At 38.2% G+C, this 18,443-nt stretch overlaps 1 protein-coding gene across 5 annotated transcripts in view; it reads right to left on the reverse strand.

Moving 5' to 3' along the window:
* Positions 1 to 18,443, reverse strand: part of eys (eyes shut homolog) — a 177,394-nt gene that overhangs the window by 132,278 nt on the left and 26,673 nt on the right. For 4 of the 5 annotated variants that reach the window (XM_076891743.1, XM_076891742.1, XM_076891741.1 and 1 more), the window contains 8 exons: positions 13,974 to 14,113; positions 12,736 to 12,899; positions 12,327 to 12,580; positions 10,182 to 10,286; positions 6,437 to 6,559; positions 4,493 to 4,606; positions 1,787 to 1,894; positions 1,011 to 1,244 (listed from right to left, as the gene is read on the reverse strand). In XM_076891743.1, coding sequence (XP_076747858.1) covers positions 1,011 to 1,244; positions 1,787 to 1,894; positions 4,493 to 4,606; positions 6,437 to 6,559; positions 10,182 to 10,286; positions 12,327 to 12,580; positions 12,736 to 12,899; positions 13,974 to 14,113 — 1,242 coding nt within the window. The remainder of the gene's footprint in view (positions 1 to 1,010; positions 1,245 to 1,786; positions 1,895 to 4,492; positions 4,607 to 6,436; positions 6,560 to 10,181; positions 10,287 to 12,326; positions 12,581 to 12,735; positions 12,900 to 13,973; positions 14,114 to 18,443) is intronic. The other variant, XM_076891744.1, reaches the window with a different exon arrangement.

Here is an 18,443-nt window from a genome sequence, read left to right on the forward strand (position 1 = left end):
TGTCATGAGCATGTTTGGTTTGAGGCTTTTTATAACTACAATTTTCTTCTGTTTTAAAAAAACCCAAAAAAAACAACTGGTTTTACTTTCAAATGAAAACACAGCACTTCATACAAGCAATGAACCCTCAGTGCCTTCCACACTGTTCACTTAAAGCAGGGGTGCTCAATCCCAGTCCTCGAGAGCTACTGTCCTGCAGCTTTTAGATGCATCCCTACTCCAACACAGCTGAATCAAATGTTTGATTACCTCTTCAGCATGCCATCAAGTTTGGAAAAGGCCTGATAACAAGCCATTCATTTGATTCAGCTGTGTCGGAACAAGGATGCATCTAAAAGCTGCAGGACAGTAGCTCTCGAGGACTGGGATTGAGCACCCCTGACTTAAAGCTATGAAAGAACTTCTTAGAGAAGGAAATTAGTCATTCGAGATGTTGTAGGTAGACGACAGTTGATTGCTAATGAAATTGTTTTAGCATTTCTAAACAATTTGCAAAGATTGTCCTATTTTATTAACATTTTACTAAGTACCAAAATTATCAGTGTGATCTGGAGGTTTAAACATTTGTTATAACAATTCTTTGTGGCCACTGCTAGTACAGTAAGTGCGGCAATCACCAGTACAGGTTGCATTTTTTATCAAATAGAAATGAAGTAATGACTGCAATTTCGGATTGAAATATTTCATGTTATAATAATAGATGTGCTTACTTGTATTTTATCAAAGGGATACATTGCTAAAGGAACACTTGTGGAGTCTACGTGGGCAAAGAGGAATCCTAAACGTCACCACTGCTTTGAAGTCAGCTCACAACCTGATGAACTGAGCCTTGACTTACACATTTCATAAGACTGTTATGTGTTGTTGCTTAAGGCCAAAGAGATTAGACTCCCACAGAGAAGAAAGCTGAACAAGTAAAAGGCTCAAACTGGGAGTGTGTCTGCTATATACATGATTCATTCAAGGAAATGCCGCACCTGAAACAAGCCCCTGCAGAGTGATGAACCCACCTGGTAAACAATCACACTTGAACCCTCCTGATAGATTGACACACGCTGAACCATGTTGACACAGGCCATCAACGCAGTGGTTTATAGGTGTTTTGCAGTGCCGCCCAGTGTACCCATGTTGACACACACATCTAGAAGTATTTTCCAGCTTTTCACAGAGGATGGTTCCCTCGGGGTTGCAGGGATTTGACACACATTGGTTTACCGATGAGGAGCAATCTTTGCCAAGGTATCCTGTAAGAGGTGGGATCAAAGGCATGGTTGATGCTATGTGCTGTGTACAGTAAGCTGTTCCACATCTGTCAAAAATCATGAATTGTGATTTCATGTAAATATGTCATTGCCAGGATTTTTAGTCCTTGCTGACTTGCATAATTCAACCAGTCAGCGCATATATCAATAAAGCCAAAGAGAGACTTCAGAAATAGTACAGGAAAACATACAGTCAGCCTTTTCACCAATCTGAATATGTGTATATTGGCTTCTAATGATATTCAATTGGAGGTAAAATATGTGTTGATTATTCCACAGAAAACAACAACAGTGATATGTTTTAATGTGCACTAACGACTGAAGTTACAAAAGGGATTGGGCGTCTAATTAAGTGATGCTCAGTGTGGCTACATCGATTAATTAACTTAATACTATTTTTTATGAAGCCCACTGTTCAACATTTATAGATTAGTGACTGGAGCAATGAGTACGTCTGATCAATATGTCAAAACAAAGATTAAATAAATGTATGCCAGTCTGCTGTGTAAAGGCTCGTTCAATACCTGCCGGACAAATGCACTGCGTTTCCCCAGTCAAGCTGTAGGAGCAGGTTCCTCCATTTTTGCAGAGGTCTGGTGTACACGGAGAGTCGGACAATGAACAATTTTTTCCTGAAAAGGTAAACATTGTTAACAAGATTGTTAATTTATCAAGGTGATGACGAACGATAGGACTGGAAACGTACAGAAACGTCTCAACAAGGTGACACACAAATGAATTTGACTGTAGCGAGGAAAGACCATTAAAGTGAGAAGTGTGTGTTTTAGTAATGAAGTCAGTAGGGGAGATAATGCTGTGTAATTGCCATATCTTTGCACTTTTAGTGTCTATCAAGTTTTTTTTCTCACCGCTGAAAGCACACATAGTTTATTGAAAAATATGTTTGGGTTTTCTTTGTTAAACATATATGGGTTGGAATGAAAGTTTCATTAATATCCTAATTTAAAAAAACTAAATGAACATGTATTAGTTAGGGAAATTACCCAAAGTAATTTAAATGTTTGCACTTTGTGCTTATTAAGAGGATAAAGTGCTGTTTTGGATTTCTGTACCACATGTTCTATATGTAGACAGATTTATCCAATATTCAGCTTATACGTGTGGATTTTTAATTATCAATTAGATACACTCTTACATTAGTAAAGCCAGATATTTTAATGGTTATAGCTGTTTAACATTCATTGAACTAGGCTATGTTCATCAAGGCCCACTGTGAAAATGATAACACAGATAACTCGCCAGTAAAGCCCGCAGGACAGATGCACTCATAGTCTGCAACCAGGTCAATACATGTGGAGTTATTGGTGCAGACACATTCATCATAGTTGATTTCACAGTTCAGCCCCTTAAATCCTCGTATGGAAAGAAAAGCAAAAATCACATATCAGATATGGTGTGTGAATGTCAGTAAACACCAGACTTGAAAAGATACTAATTACCCATAAATTACAACCCAAAGCAATTTATGGCTTTCATCTAATTTTACATGACTTTTTCCACAAGTTAACAAGGTAGAGAATACACTGTGCCACAGGAAAATAAGATGTATGTTTTCACTCTGCGTGCTCACCTGTTTATGATTTTTTTTCATGGTGGTTAATTCTGAGTTATCTCACTACATTTGATATTTAAAAAATTAAAAGGTTGAAGTCATCATGTAAAAGTGAATGCTGCCAATTTCTGACATTTTAGTCCCTCATAAATATATTCCACCGTGTGGTCACGCTACAAAATGACTATCATTAGCACTGTCACACACTGCAGCTACAGGAGGCCCATGACTAATGCTTGGCTATCAGCACCATCGGTGCAGGTCAAATTCTCATCATTTCTCAAACTGACCATGGAACCAATTTCCACCTCTCTCCAAGTCATAAAATTTGACAATTATCCTGACTTCATTAAAAATGCATAACAGGCTTCACCCACAATCACAGATTAATCAGAGGTATGTCTCACAGGTAAGATGTCAACCGGACCAAGAAATTACAGGAAAAATAGGTGTGATTTATTTCTTTTACACTAATGACACACGTGACAATTTCTGATTGAATGATTTTATGTGATCGGAGAAATCTAAGCAAATACTTGCCAACCTTGAATTGCAAACCAGGAGATTCAAAATGTTTAACTGAATATTATCCTGAGTAAAGCTAGCAATCAGCTTTGTATGGTTAAAAAAAAAAAAAACAGCTGTTGGGGAGAGTACAGTACCTTTACACAGATTTTAATTGAATTCTGCTCTTAGCTCTATTAGCTTCGTTTCAATTTTGACAAAATTCTATCCTGACAAATGAGACAGGGAACAATAATCTTATGTAGTTATGCTGGAATTGAGTCCTTGCAGATTCCGTGAAGGCCTGTGTGGATAACACTAGTTATTTCATTTTTGTTCAGGACAAATCCAATAGATCTAAGAGAGTCTGTGCTGCAATGCAATGCACAAGAATTCCACTGTTCACTTGAAAGCAATAAACTTACTGAATGTACCGTGCATTCTTCTGACATAGTGAAAAGATTTTTTGTGCAGGGGAGAGGAATCTGGAGGGGTTGGTTCAGTTCATTTCATGCATTAATGAGCTCATAAGATGAGAATTTTGGAGAAACTGCTGTAAGGTAGATAAAAAATATGTGTTGCAATTGCTAAAATTATTCAAAATACAATAAACTATTACAGATGTTTTGATTCTTGAGATTAAAACTGAAGTAGATATCACTGTGAAATTAGAGCTCGGCTACTTTAAAAAAGGCAGAAGAAGCGACAAAGCAATTAAGAAAAATTCTTTACCACATTCAATTCTGTTTAAACAAAGTATTATGTCTTACAGTAAGTATCAGTCTACAGTAAAGTACACAAATGGTGATGGTGCCCTCATTTTGTCACCTGGATACTTTTATAAGAGTTTTCCTTGTAGCAAAAAGTAAAAAGCCTCGCTTCGCGAATCACTTGAATCGCAGCTGCAGTGAAAATAAGTCAATGTCTTTTCATCTCTGCTTGCCCATTTATCCCTAAGAATAAGAAAACGACCTCCAAATGGAAAAAAGAAAAGAATGTAAAAGTGTTTCTGAATAGCTATTTCATTTAAACCATGGTTATAACTTTAGGGCTGCAATTGCTTGACTGCCCACTTAAAAACCAACAAAGTCTGAATAAGCAATATAATGATATTATCTTGACTTTTGGGACATATAATTGCATTACAACTTACCCTCTGAGCATAAGCACTGATACATGTCAATGCCATCCACGCAAATGCCACCATTCTGACATGGGTTTGACTGGCACTCATTAAGATTTACTTCACAAAACGACCCTCCAAACCCTGCAGCATATGTAGAAAGAAAGAAAGAAAAAAAAAAAGCGTTATTTGAATCCTTTTTGGCTGGTTTTATTTCTCAGTCAATTAGGATCAGCATGACTTTGTTTTCACAAACAAAAGCTGGTTTTCAAAGCTCGTATTGATTCAAAGAACTTGCTGGGCACATGCAGACTCAGCTCACTGGATCATTTAATCATGTTTAATAAGAGGCAGTCATTGCCCTTCTGATTTATTACATTAAACAAGCCAAATCCAGTGATTTTTAAGATCAAAGTCAATCAATACACAAAGAGAACCGCATAAAACAAATAACATGCATCAGCGCACACATGTAAGCACACTCACGCGGGCCATTACAAAGAGGAAACATGCCAGTGTTTTAAGCACATTATTTCTGGTGCTACACAAGCTGTGTGTGGGTTAATGTCCCACTTATCTGCCACAGAGTAGTTGTTTGAGTGTACACAATGTTTCACACACAGTTATCCAAATGTAACGGTCTGAAGATGACCTTCACAATTAGAAATTTAGCAAAGATTAAAAGGACAAGGAATTTGTCTTACTGCAGGAAAAGAAGTTTATAAGTTTGCACAATAAAAGTCACGGGGTTAAAACGAAGAGAAACAGAAGAAAACAAACCCAGCTGCTGTGTTCTACAATCCTGAGTTAAATAACTTCATTCACTAAACTCTCTTAATGTAATGCCAGTGCAAAATGAAACATTTCCCAATCAACTTTCATGTTTTATTCATATAGAAATTACACATTTGCATGCAAAATCGACCAATCTGAGTTCATTCTCAGACCACGGATGGGTGTGCTTTAGCGTATGTACTAAATATTAGGTCAAAAAGTTGGCAGCGTGGGATAGTGAGTATAGTGAGGGGCATGAGTAACATGTTTTACAACACCTTAGGCTCAAAAGCATTAGATAATATGGATGCCAAGACTGTCGACAAGAAATATCTAAACAAAACAGCACCTCACAGCTTGCCCTTGAGAAGTGTTTTAGGGAGAGCAGCTAGCTGCAGGTTGCTTGCATTTACATAAGAAATCACTCACGATCCTTCACTGTGACATCTGCCGAGCATAAATGCAACGGGGGTAATGAAGTTACGGTTATTGATTAGGTTACATGGACTTTTATGTAACAACCATTCGTTTGCAGAGATAGAGGTGCTGCTGAGGACTAGTGTTGGCTGAATTATGACTGGTATGGCTAGCAAATGTTTATTATTCCAAGTACCCTAACTGCATCCAGAAAAAAAAAACTGCATGATTCCCCTTGTGTGTACTTACACAGCACCAAACTCACACACGCTACTGACTTGTAAGTCTCTGAAGCCTGGATAACCCTGGCAAGCTTCAGAGTATCTTAGAGATCAAGCCCCTTCCACTTACTCTTGTCTTATCCCTGTCACTTCTGGCAGCGACATGCTGTGATAACAGTGACATCCACATGGAAGGGAATCCAAGAGATTTGACTGACACACAAACAAAATTAAGTTTTTGGGTTTTTTTTTTAAGAAACCGTGACATCATCCTTTGAAAATCAGCAACTTAAAAAACATAATGCATCAGTGTAGGTGCAAATTTTAATATATGATCTAAAAGAAGAAATTTTTCTGCAGTAAAGTAAGGCATGAAGTGATGATCTTTCTAATGAAATAATGATTTGCAGAGAACTGACATTTGCGAAGCTTAATTTACCAGTGAGTCAGTGGAGGCAATTTCATTTTTATGTAATTTTTTTCACTGTAAATATGTGGACAAATAAGCAGGCAAAACACAGATTTGTGTGCTTACTTTTAACCTGTTAAAAGACTTGCTCACCTCTTTCACATGTGCAAGAGAAATTCTGTCCATCCTTGGTCTTGGTGCATTTTAATGTATGTTCACTGCACATTCCAAACGAGCAAAGGTCAATATCCAAAGAGCAATCTTTCCCCTTGAACCCTGAAACAATGCAAAAGCAAAAATCAGCAAAACCTTGAGGAATCAAGGCACAAGCATTGAATACATAAACACACAAAATGCAACACACCTTTATGGCTGCATGTTTTATTAGATAAAGACAGCTTTTATTCAGCAGATTAATGGACGTATTGATTTTTCTCCTTGCAATCTACCTACTATGCAGTATGCTAATTGAGTGAATCATTGACAGGGACCTACCACACCGGACTGATCTATATCACATTATCTACCCCTACACACGCACATCTGCATGTCACTGATAGATACCTCTGTCAATATCTACTGCTGCAAATAAAGAACAGACAGATTTGGAGACTGGTATGCATTAAACGTTTCCAAAAATAGATAAATATGAATGGGAAGAGTCTTAAAATAGATCACCTTTTAATATGGGCAAAACTAATATGGAGTAATACTGAAAAAATATGATAGTGCTAGTCTAGTTATATTTCCATCGCAAATATCTGTGTGAAGTTGCCGTCAGTTCTCTTGGATTGTGTAATGCATTTAGCTAGAAGTGGACTTCACTTTCTTTAGACTGTAACCTGAATCCAGACCAGCTTACTTTCCACCAGCACATCTGATGACCTTCCAACTACCCCTTTTCCCCATTAAATTATGTATTACCTTGGCTAGTTAATGGACAGCTATTGCCTCCAACAGAGTGTTTCAGAAGTGTTTAATAACCAATTGTGCATGCAGTTCACTCTGAGGTTAATGTTGCATGAAGGAATGTCACATTTACAGTGTCACCATCTCCAAGTGGGACTCCCTATTCTATCTGACACCTACTAGTGGCTCAGTCCTCAGATGAATGAAAAAAAATTATAAAAAATTTCTTCTGGTTTCAAAATTCATACCCACAAGATATTCTAATGAAACACGCATTTACATTGAGTAAGTTTTGGGTTTAGCCTTCATTAATGATCTGCTTGTTAGGTAACATGGTAGAGTACAAACTATACTCTCTGGCCACATTGTTAGGTATAACTGTTCAGAGCTATCTAATTAGCCAATCAATTACAAGGTAAGAATTCAATGCATTTAGGAACGTAGACATGGTCAAGAAGATCTGCTGAACGTCAAACCGAACATCGGAATCGAGAATAAAGGTGTATTAAATGACTTTGAACATGGCAAGGTTGTTGGAGCCAGATGGGCAGAGCAGTTCAGAAACTTCTGATCTACTGGGATTTTATACACAGCCAGGTCTAAAGTTTACAGAGAATGGTCCAAAAAAAGAGCGGCAGTTCTCTTGGTGAAAGTGCCTTGTTCATGTCAGAGGACAGAGGTGAATGGTCAGGCTGCTAGGACAGGCAAAGTCACCCAAAGAACCATGCATTAGAACCAAGGTATGCAGAAGATCCTCACTGAGCACACAATCCACTGGGTGCCACTCCTGTGAGCTGATAACGGGAAACTGAGGCTACAATTCATACAGGCTCACCAAAACTGCACAACAGAAAATTAGAAAAAAGGTTGCCGTGTCTGGTAAGTGTCAGTTTCTGTTCAGACAACCAAATGGTAGGGTGTAAGCATAGATCCATTTTTGGCTTGTAGGCAGTGGTGTGTGGAATATTTTCTTGGCACAGATTGAGACCCTTAATACCAACTGATGATCTTTTAAACCACACCCATCCCTTTATGGTCACATTGTTTCCATCTTCCAATGGCTATTTGAAGCAGAATATCACGTCATGTCACAAAGCTCAAATCATCTCAAACTGCTTTCTTGAATAAGTTTGTTGTACTTAAATGTCAGGTACTAGCAAGGTGCATCCAACAAAGTGGTCACTGAGTTCATACACAATTCAATTCAGGTAATCTGCCATAACACCATTTAGCCTTTAGTTCATGTTAAATGTTAATAATCCAACTAGCTGCATTTGTATGAATCAGTTTAGGTCTTGCACATTTACACCTTGGTTTATTTTACAACATTCTCAATTCCTTAAAATTTGGTGCACTTTTTTTTTTTTTTTTTTTTTTTTTAAATTGGAACAGCGAGACGTCAGTGCTGTATTGCAATATTATTTTGCTATTTCTTCTTAACTAAAATATTATATCTTCAGAATGTGGGCAGTTGCTGAGTTAAACAAGTACCATCTTCACAGAACTTGGGAATCCCCCAGGAAATACAGCTGCGATCAACAAATGAGCACAACTGCCAATCAGTGTGTGTGTTTACCCATCTAGATGCAGCTTAAACTTTTTTTTCTGTCTCTAAAAAAACCACATTTATAAGACTGGCCAGTCTTGATTGAATAATCTTTACAACTCTTCTAATCTAATTCTGTTTCATATACATTTGGAAAAAAAATTAAATACTGTCACCCAATTCAAGCTAAACTGGAAAACACATATATGATGGACTGTAGCTCCAAACAAGACAAGGTGGCAGGAATGGACTTGAACACAAACAGGAGATCTTGTCTGATTCTTTTTGTGTGCTTTTTGTAGTAGGAAGCATGTATGTTTGACAGATTATCTAATTAAATTTCTCACGGGATAAAGTGATCAAAAGCACCTGTCTGTAAATCTGTCAGTGAAATTATAACCGTAATGGAACCATTACTCACACACTGGTGTTCTGTTTTTGACAAAATCTAATTTGAGAAAAAGGCAGAAAATAATAAGATCAGATTATTTACAGTGATGCATTTTTTAATATCCGCAAGGCCATAAAATACACGTATAACAGGCGCTGTTTCAAGTTACTTTTAATTCAACTACATGTGTTTATTTATTTGTTTATTCAGCGCCTTGAGGCAACTGTGGTTGGGATTTGGTGCTTAAAAAAAATGAACCAAAATGACTTGAATTGCATATTGTATACAACTTTTCTACTATTTTATATATTAAGAAAAAAATGGGCAAAATGACCTACTGCTCGACACCAAAGTGTTTTTTCTTGTCCGGTCAGCACCTATGTTTTGTGGGATTTATTTTCAAATATTTATCTGTAAATCCTGTTTTGTGGATTGTGATTGTTTGCAGTTCAATGTGACATTGGGCGTGTTATGCCAAGCGGCCTGGCTGTGGCATTCTGACGCGCAATCAAGTAATGAATCAGTATTTTATTACCACTGCTCTCGAAGGACTACAGCACCTCCCTCTCTCATGGACTGATTATGGACCCTTCTTATAACATTTGTTATAAATATGCTAAATGTGGAAAACCTGATTAAAGAACAAGCTCACACCTACAGTAAGCAGAAGCTGAATTACTGTATATGTGGACAAATCAGTGTTTTACAAAACAGGAAAGGCCGTATCTTTTTTCTGGGTTTACTGGCAATCAGTTTCAACCGTGGTTATAAAAAGTAAATTTTAAAATGCTAACAGTTATTTTTTGTAACCCCAATCTGCAATACCAATTTATAGTTGCCTCAGGTAGAACCTTTTTCTTGCATTGAAACTTTCTGAAGAACAAAGATCTCTGGTAACTTTGTGCATTTTAAACAAAAAAGTGAGAAGCAAAGAAAGAAGTTGGATGTAACTGCAAGAAATTTCAGCTATTCCCATGGTAAACGATAGAGAAAATTAATAGCATGATATTTTTATAAACATACTTAGTTATACACAAGTAGACGATACTTACCAGTTGGACAGTGACAAATGAAGTCATTTATCAGATCCATACATGAACCTCCATTTAGACAAGACTGTGGCCAGCAATCATTTACATTTTCAGAGCAGATCCTTCCTGCAGGGGTTTATACAGTATTACAGGACAAAACAAAACACTTTAAATATGTCTCTACCACAGATGTGACTGTCAGCCTGCCAGTTTAACAATTATTCCAGTGAAGTCCAACACGTGACTCATATTTGCAACCAGAACAACAATCAGAACATATGCAGTACAAATTTCTGCTTATTGTCCTCGAATCACATCAATAAACCAGCACCTGGTTTTATTTCATGAGGCAGCTGATTACTTCTGATTCTAGCGGCTTAAAATGTGATTGAATGATTATGTGTTCAGCATGTTGCTGCTTGCGTGCATGCATAAATGCCGTAGCCCTGGTTTTAGTATCCTCAGGGCAAGAGTTAGGAACGGAATTGATTAAAGATTTTTACTGACAAATTTAAAGCTGCGCCAGGTCTGGCCTCTGGCAATATTTCAGCCCTCTTAGTTCTCGGTGAGCCAGAGAGCTCAGAGAACTAACAGCCAGAAATCCTCGGGCACTGCTCGTCTATCTGCACGGCTGTCTATACCAAAGGTAATTGTACTTTCACCATCATGACCCCATACACTGGTAGGCACTCCCTTAATCATGTACTGTAAGGTACTCAGATAATTAAAGCATCTGCTGACTGTACCTGCACATACATTCTCTACTAGATATTGTATACCCAGTTCAATAGTAAATCAGCCACCCCCATTAGCTTAGCTAACTGATTTTACTTTAATTCACCGCTGTTTACACATTCACATCACTTGTAAATCAGGTTGGTACTGAATAAGTAATAGGTGAAGTAGCTTTAAAAATTTTTGTTTTTGTTTATCTCTTTATGCAAATAATTCAGGGACCACAGTGATGTATACTCTGAGAGCTGTTAGAGTGTTCAGATTATAAAACCACTGATGCGATATTCTTAATCTCTTGTATTGCTCTTTAGATACAGGTGATCCAACCGAATGTCAAACTAGCAAATGATGCAGTGAACGACGGTCAAGTTAAGGTTGATGTTTTCACACAGGAGTTTAGCTGCTCCTCTCTATTGACCTACCACAGCAGCTGCACCATCACTTGCAAAGCCAATAAGCCATGCACGTAGCATTTCTTCAGAGGCCCCTTAACAGCAAGGGTTTCTAACAGCAGTATATGAGACAGCAGCCCCAGTGCACAAGTGCAATTCAACAACTTGAAATGAGAAGCTGCAAATCTCTCCTTTGTAGGGAATTCTGATGTAGGTGATCAGGCGTGTGTTTGACACTCTGTAGGAATGTTTCTAGGATTTTTCCTCACACTCTGAATCTTTTTCATTTTTGTTATTTAGCTAACAGTTATTTTCACTCTGCAGTGCTTAGTGATATAATGAAAAGTTGGAATGGAACCGGATACACGTGAGAAAAAAGTAATTCGGTGAAGGCAGCAAGATGTAGACCATATATAGATAAAGTGGGGGGAAAAAGATTAAGAAAACTCAAAGAAGTCCTGTGAAAAAGTAAGTACATCATTTGAGGACACTTTATTAGGCAACTTTATTAAAGCTGAAGTTTTGGCTGTTTGCTGGTCTTGTTAACACAAAGCTGCATGAATGGCTGATTCTTTGATTAAGTGATTCTTTGCTTTCTGCCACAGATTTGCTGCGGTGCTTGGGATCACTGCCCTGTTGTTTGGGTCGAGCCAATTTCTTTCAAGCTTTGGGTCTCGGACAGATGGCCTCACATTTGACCTTCTATTATTATAGAGGTGTTCACAATTACTAATGATCAGTCAGTAAAACACACTTCCTCATCCCCCCTTGCTGTTACTTACCATCTTAATTTACATGGATGCAGTAAGGGGGAACGTTTTTCACAGGACTGCAAAGAGTCATGTAAAAAATTTCTCTTTAACATGACTGCCTATAAAATTTTAATTTTATTGCTTTACTCATTAAAAATTATGATAAACTTGCTAATTATATGTTCCATAATTAGCACACTAAAAACTGCTCGAGAACCTCATATTCCTGTCACTGGTACTATTAATGATTGTAAACAGCACTGCATTCACATCAGATGGTCTCATACCCTCAAATCCTGGGGGACAGTGGCACCGATAATCACTGATTAGGTCCACACAGGTGGCACCATTTAAACAAGGGAGGCTGTGGCACTCATTTATTTCCACTTCGCAAAGCAGTCCTTCGAATCCAAGCATGCAACGGCAGGTGAAGTTATACTGCTGGTCCAGACAAAAACCATGTTCAGAGCAGCGGTGGTCAACACAGTAATCAATGTCCTCTTCACAGTAGATGCCTGTGTATCCTCTAGGACAAAGGCAGCTAGCAACAGATCAAAGAGAATCTCTTAATACTGTATAGAGTTAGAAGAATTCTTTCAAGCCTGAAGGAAAAGAGCAGTAAATGTAACAGCTTTTACAATCATTGACATTCTGGTGGCAGAACAGCCCCAAGACCATCAGGATTTGAACACTAACCTGTAACCATCAATCTCATCCATACAAGTGCCTCCATTTTGACACCCATGTTCAATACAGTCGTTGACATTTACGCGGCAGTCCTGCCCAGACCATCCAGGGGTACAGATGCATCGATAAGCATTGCTGTTATTTAACACACAGCGTCCTCCAAAGGCACAAGGCTGTTGATTGGAAATAGATGTTTTTAGATACACAAATCATGAAACAAGATATGCTCTTTCATGTGCAACTCTTTTATTTTGTATGATATTTTAAATGGGGCTGAGCTTATTCAGATTAAAGAAAATATAATCATCTTTTTTTTCTCCGAATCATTTCTTGCCCCTGGATCCCTGAAAATGAGCTTCATTAAAATAGCACGACAAAGTCATGAATACTGATTCATGCTTTATACTGGGGTCACTCGGGATTCCATGTAGCAGCTACATGTCATACAAGACAAGATCAATGGTCACTGAAGGCTAAACCTCCCGAGAGGAAATAAAAGTACACCTGCCAGCATGTGGATGCCACCGGGGAAAAACAAAGGGGCAGGGGAAAAGCTTGCTTGTGGAAAGGTCTATAATACAGGCATCATGGCACTTCTGTACAAGGGCCAACACAAGCATTGCTACACAGTGAGCGATCATCTCCATCTGTCATCTGAAGCACTTTCTCTGTTTACGCATACATAATATACACATACAAACATATACATCCAAATCAGGTGGCCTTTTCAGTTCTGTAAATGTGCAAACGTTGTTCATGCCAAACACAATCCAAAAATCCTGCCAAAGACAATTCCAGCGTTGCTTTCCTCCAACATAATTTCTTATGTACTATATATGGAAACTGCATTTAAAAAAAAAAAATCTAAGATTTACTACACTGTTAACTAACTGTTAACATTATGCTTTTTATTGTTTTTATTTTTCGCACAGCGAATGTCACCAGCGCAGCCGCAACATCCGATGATTGCTATGTTTAGGGATTTTCACTTGGTGCCAATCTTCTATTCATAAAAGAAAACCATTATGAAAGAATATTCACCATTTCAGAAAAAACACTGACTCTCTGAAACCCACACCTTCTGAAGTTTTAGTTTGTCGAGATATGTCGCAGTTATATCCAAAACTTTGTCTAGCATAAAAAAATAAAACAAATCCACAAAATGATATTACTGAGAAGTGAGCTTATTTATATTTGCAGACAGTAGACGAGGACAAAAAAAGCACGTCAAGATTTTTTTTACACACCTGAAGGTGCTGAGGACAGGGTACACAGCAGGTATACTCAAGCCCATAAGGGAGATCCAAACACTCAGTATTTGGTGGGCATGTGTTGTTGGACAGGGCACAAGCATCTATGTCAACTTCACAACTCTTTCCTTGAAAACCTGCAAGAAAAGATGTAATACATGCAATCTGACTCGAGCGATGCTGGACCACAAAAAACAGAAGTCCTGAAATCAGTGCCACTAGTATCTAATATAAGTCATGGAATTAAGGCTGCTCCTCTATATATTTAAGAAACAAGGGCAAAACTGACCCAATTGTGGGTCAGCGGGAGGATTGGCCCCATTTTGAAGCTCAGTCGATGATGCTCAGTGTCCTCCACCCCCCTATCTGCCTTCTGAATTTTTAATTTAAACCTGAACAGGCAAACCCTAGTAATGCGCTTTCATTTCCTCCTCTTTCTTGCTCTGTTGAAAAAAATGCATATCTGTATACCGTACTTTGTGGCTGATAAAAAAGGTTTACTGTATCAGAGCAGACCTTTTTCCTACAAGAAACAAGAAATAATATCTGATGTTTGCTGTGCAAGAGGGTACACTTAGCATACCCTTGAAGTATATTTGAAGCGAGTGAATACTGCATTACTTTGACCCTACACATGTGCTGTTCTATTATGTTTAAACAACATAATATAGTCAAAAGCAGGATGTGCTTTAAAAAAAGGTCACAGTTACAGTGGTTTATAATTTCAGCCATGCACCAAGATTTTTCTTAGTACTCTGGTCCAGCAGTCTGTGGGCTATTTTTTCACATGGCAGAACTCCCTTCACCATAAGAAGATGCAGCAGATGAGGCATATGAGCGGAAGAAGCTTAGGTTTACTGAGATAACAGATGAGATTTAGCAGCAACGCTGGAAAGCCAGGGTATGCCCTGTGGAATTTTGTTACCATGGATCTGCGGCCACATCTAGTACCAGTTTACTCAGGGAGTTAGGGATTCATGATCAGGGATTATGGCAGGCTGCAGAGGCAGTTTCAGAGGCTGCGGAAAAGAACAACTAATGGGAACGGCGGAAAAGAAAAGACAACAGCTTGTGTGCAAAGTATGGATATCTCATATTAAATATAGGAGATAGAGGAAAATATGTGTGTTACGTAAGCTGTCCAACATCACTATAGCGGCTCTGTAATCATCTTACATGTTTAAGAGCTTTTTGGATTAGGCCTACATTGTGCAATATTGACATAGTGTTGATATCAACAGTAAAAGGGGAATTACGGCTATCAGAGGCAGATATTTTAAATATGTTTGTCCCTAAATATTCAGCCTGGCTGGTGTAGAGAGGTACAGTCCTGCTCAGCCCACAGAGCAGGTGTAACGGGGGTGGGACACGGTAACTGTTGAGCCTTATAGGGTGTCATGGGTGCAGTTCAACTTGACATCTGTGATGGGAGGTTCCCACTCAGTCCAAACAATGACATAACCATCAGCCCTCCCCTCTCTGCTCAGACACTACAGTAATCCCCCCAAAAGGACAGTCATGTCTAAAGCTAAAGAAAAATAGAACTCAAAGTAGTGCTCATAGGATTGTTTTCTGCTTTTTTTTTTTTTTTAAATTGCTGGTCAGAGAATGAAATTGAGGATTCTCATTAAGACTACCAGCATGGTGGATACTAGGATGAGCCTCACTGTGGTGTGTTCTCCCATATTTAAGAAATTCATATTTGTTAACATAGTTTCATTATGCTTTAAAGGTTTGATGCAAGGGTCAGTAATTGTATCTTTTATAGTAACAGTAGAAGCAATAATTTAATTGACAAAATTCTAATAATAATGATCTGATGACTACAGTACACTCACCGGCCACCTCATTAGTTACACCTTGCTGTACTGGGCTGGACTTCTTTTTGCCTTCAAAACTGCCTTAATCCTTTGTGGCATAGTTTTACAAGGCGCTGGAAACCATTCCTCAATAATTTGAGCCATACTGATATTAAGATGTGATGCTAGTGGAGGCGAGAATAGAGAACTCCTGCAGGAAGCAGCCATCAGTAGATGGTATGCTGTGGTCAAAAACGGATAGACATGGCCAGTAACAATAGTGTTTAAACAAAGCTCAATTGGTATTAAGATGAAAAAGTCTAATGAGAATATTTTGCCCAAAACCATTACAACATGTGGTTTATGGAAAAATTCTACTAACTCAGTGATGCAGCAGAAATTGAGACACATCAGATATATCAAAAATATTCTGCTGTTCATTTCTGACAGTCCATCCATGCTATCTGTAGTCTCAGTTTCCTGTACTTAGAAGACTGGTACCCAGTGTGGTCTCCTGCTGTTGTGTTTAAGTTTGGTATGTTGTGTTCAGAGATGCTCTTTTGGTTGGTTGGTGGTTTTGGCTTGGTACAACCTTGGTGGTAATGAGTGGTTACTTGAGTTATTGCTGGCCTTCTATCAGCTCAAAGGATTCTGGTCATTCTAATCTAACAATAACGAGGTATTTTCACTCGAGAACTGCTGCTCAATGGAAAGTTTCACTGTTTTGGGGCCATTCTCTCGAAACCCTAGAGAGAGTAATGTGGGAAAATCTCAGTAGATCAGCAGTTTCTGAAGTAATCAGACCAGCTCGTCTGGCACTAACAACCATGCCAACTTCAAAGTCACTGAAATTACCTTTGTTCTCCATTGCTCAGTTTGGACTTTCTTGACCATATTTACATGCCTAAATGCATCGAGCTGCTGATTGACTAATTAGATATTTGTGTCAATAAGCATTTGAATACCTTTAGTTAATTCAGTGTATATATGAAGCTTTTTATGGTTAGGGTATGTGGTTATGTTCATCACATACATGTGCTTCTACAAGTTCCACCAGTTTGTGTGTGGTCCTTAAAAAGTAAATAAAAGGTGTTCTGCTTCTCAACACCTCTAAAAGAATAAGCAGTGTAGGAAATAGATGAATTAATAATACTCCAAGCTACTGTATCATTCACAGTCTTAGACAATGGGGAGTTATACCTTTGATACTTCAAGGACTGGCAGTTCATCAGTTGCTAAAAATACAATGCCACCTCTGAATGTCACCTTAAATTGTGACTCTAATGTGGCTTGCTTCAGCAACTGATGAGGAGAACAGACTCTGTGACCTGTGTGTCATTAACACTGATGTTGTGCTTTAATGTTTAATTGAACAAGAGTGAACAAACAGAGTTTCATTACCATGAGTGTTACATTTCCCCTAAGAGTCTACAACAGCTAAAAATAACAGTAGCAAATTCTTGCGAGAGAAGCGTCACCTGGACACAGAGATGCTCTGCCCACCATGTCTCGGGTCTCTATATGCAGTGAAATGTTCCAGTAAAGTGGGCAAAAGCAACTGCCAGACACAGAAACTGTGCTGTGCCAACAACAGAAAGCTCCCGTCAGTCGTCCATCAGTTACCATTCAGTGAATGTAAATTCAGACTCAGCCGGTGAGGCACAATAAGCAATTACAGAAAAATTATATTAATGTGAATTTCAGAGTATAATATTTGAGCAATGCAGTTCCATTCATGAGCTCTGGCAATGAGTTTGGTATTTTTTCTCAGCTGTCAATCACAGGCCAAGAGTGTAAACTGATCCTGCAAATAAGGTGGCAAAGATGCTTGCTGCAGCTTGTTTCCTCTATCTGGCTCAGCAGAGCATGTTGTGATCAGTAGCATGCTGTGACTGCTATAAACAAGGAGATCAATAAAATAAAAACATAGCACGTGGAAAAAAATAAATATTTTAGTAAGCAGGATACAACTAAAAATATATGCATATGTACATTTTCATGTGATAAAATAAGTCATGATGTGTCACAGCCCAGAGACCCTGCTGGCAAAAGTTAATCACCTTTGGTTCCCAGGTAAGCGCCCTGGTGGGGGACAGAACCCCCATAGGGGTGACATTGGTGGTACAGAGGCGTGAAAAAGGTTGAGGGAACACATGCAGGTATAATTTTTTTTTTTTTTTAAATACACAAACCCACTTTTGATGGCTGATCATAATCTTTTTTCCCCACTAACTTTCAACATGTTTTTTTTTTATTATTATTAATGATTACAGCCAAATGCTAATACCAATATATCAGCAAAAAAGAGACAGGAGAAACACCCTTCAACCATGCTATAACTGTTGATTTTGCACAGTTTGTCCAGCAGAGGGCAACTTCCATGTTGGCAACACAGGTTTGGAAGTACACAAACACAACAGCCAGCTGATGCAACCTGAGCGTAAATCACTAATCTACGATCTTTTATGACAATACACCAAGATTACGTTTAAACTGTACTGTTATACTATCTTAGTCAGGACTTCTAAAATCACAACACATAACAAACTTTGAAAGGTGAAGTCTGTTCATCTTTCACGTTATACAGAAAATATATCGGCTAATATATCAGATTTTTTTAATCACCAAAGATCAGTATCAGTGTTAAAAATCCTATTTTGAGTTGTTT

The sequence above is a fragment of the Maylandia zebra genome, linkage group LG13, assembly GCF_041146795.1.
Source record: "Maylandia zebra isolate NMK-2024a linkage group LG13, Mzebra_GT3a, whole genome shotgun sequence".
NCBI classification, from domain to species: domain Eukaryota; kingdom Metazoa; phylum Chordata; class Actinopteri; order Cichliformes; family Cichlidae; genus Maylandia; species Maylandia zebra.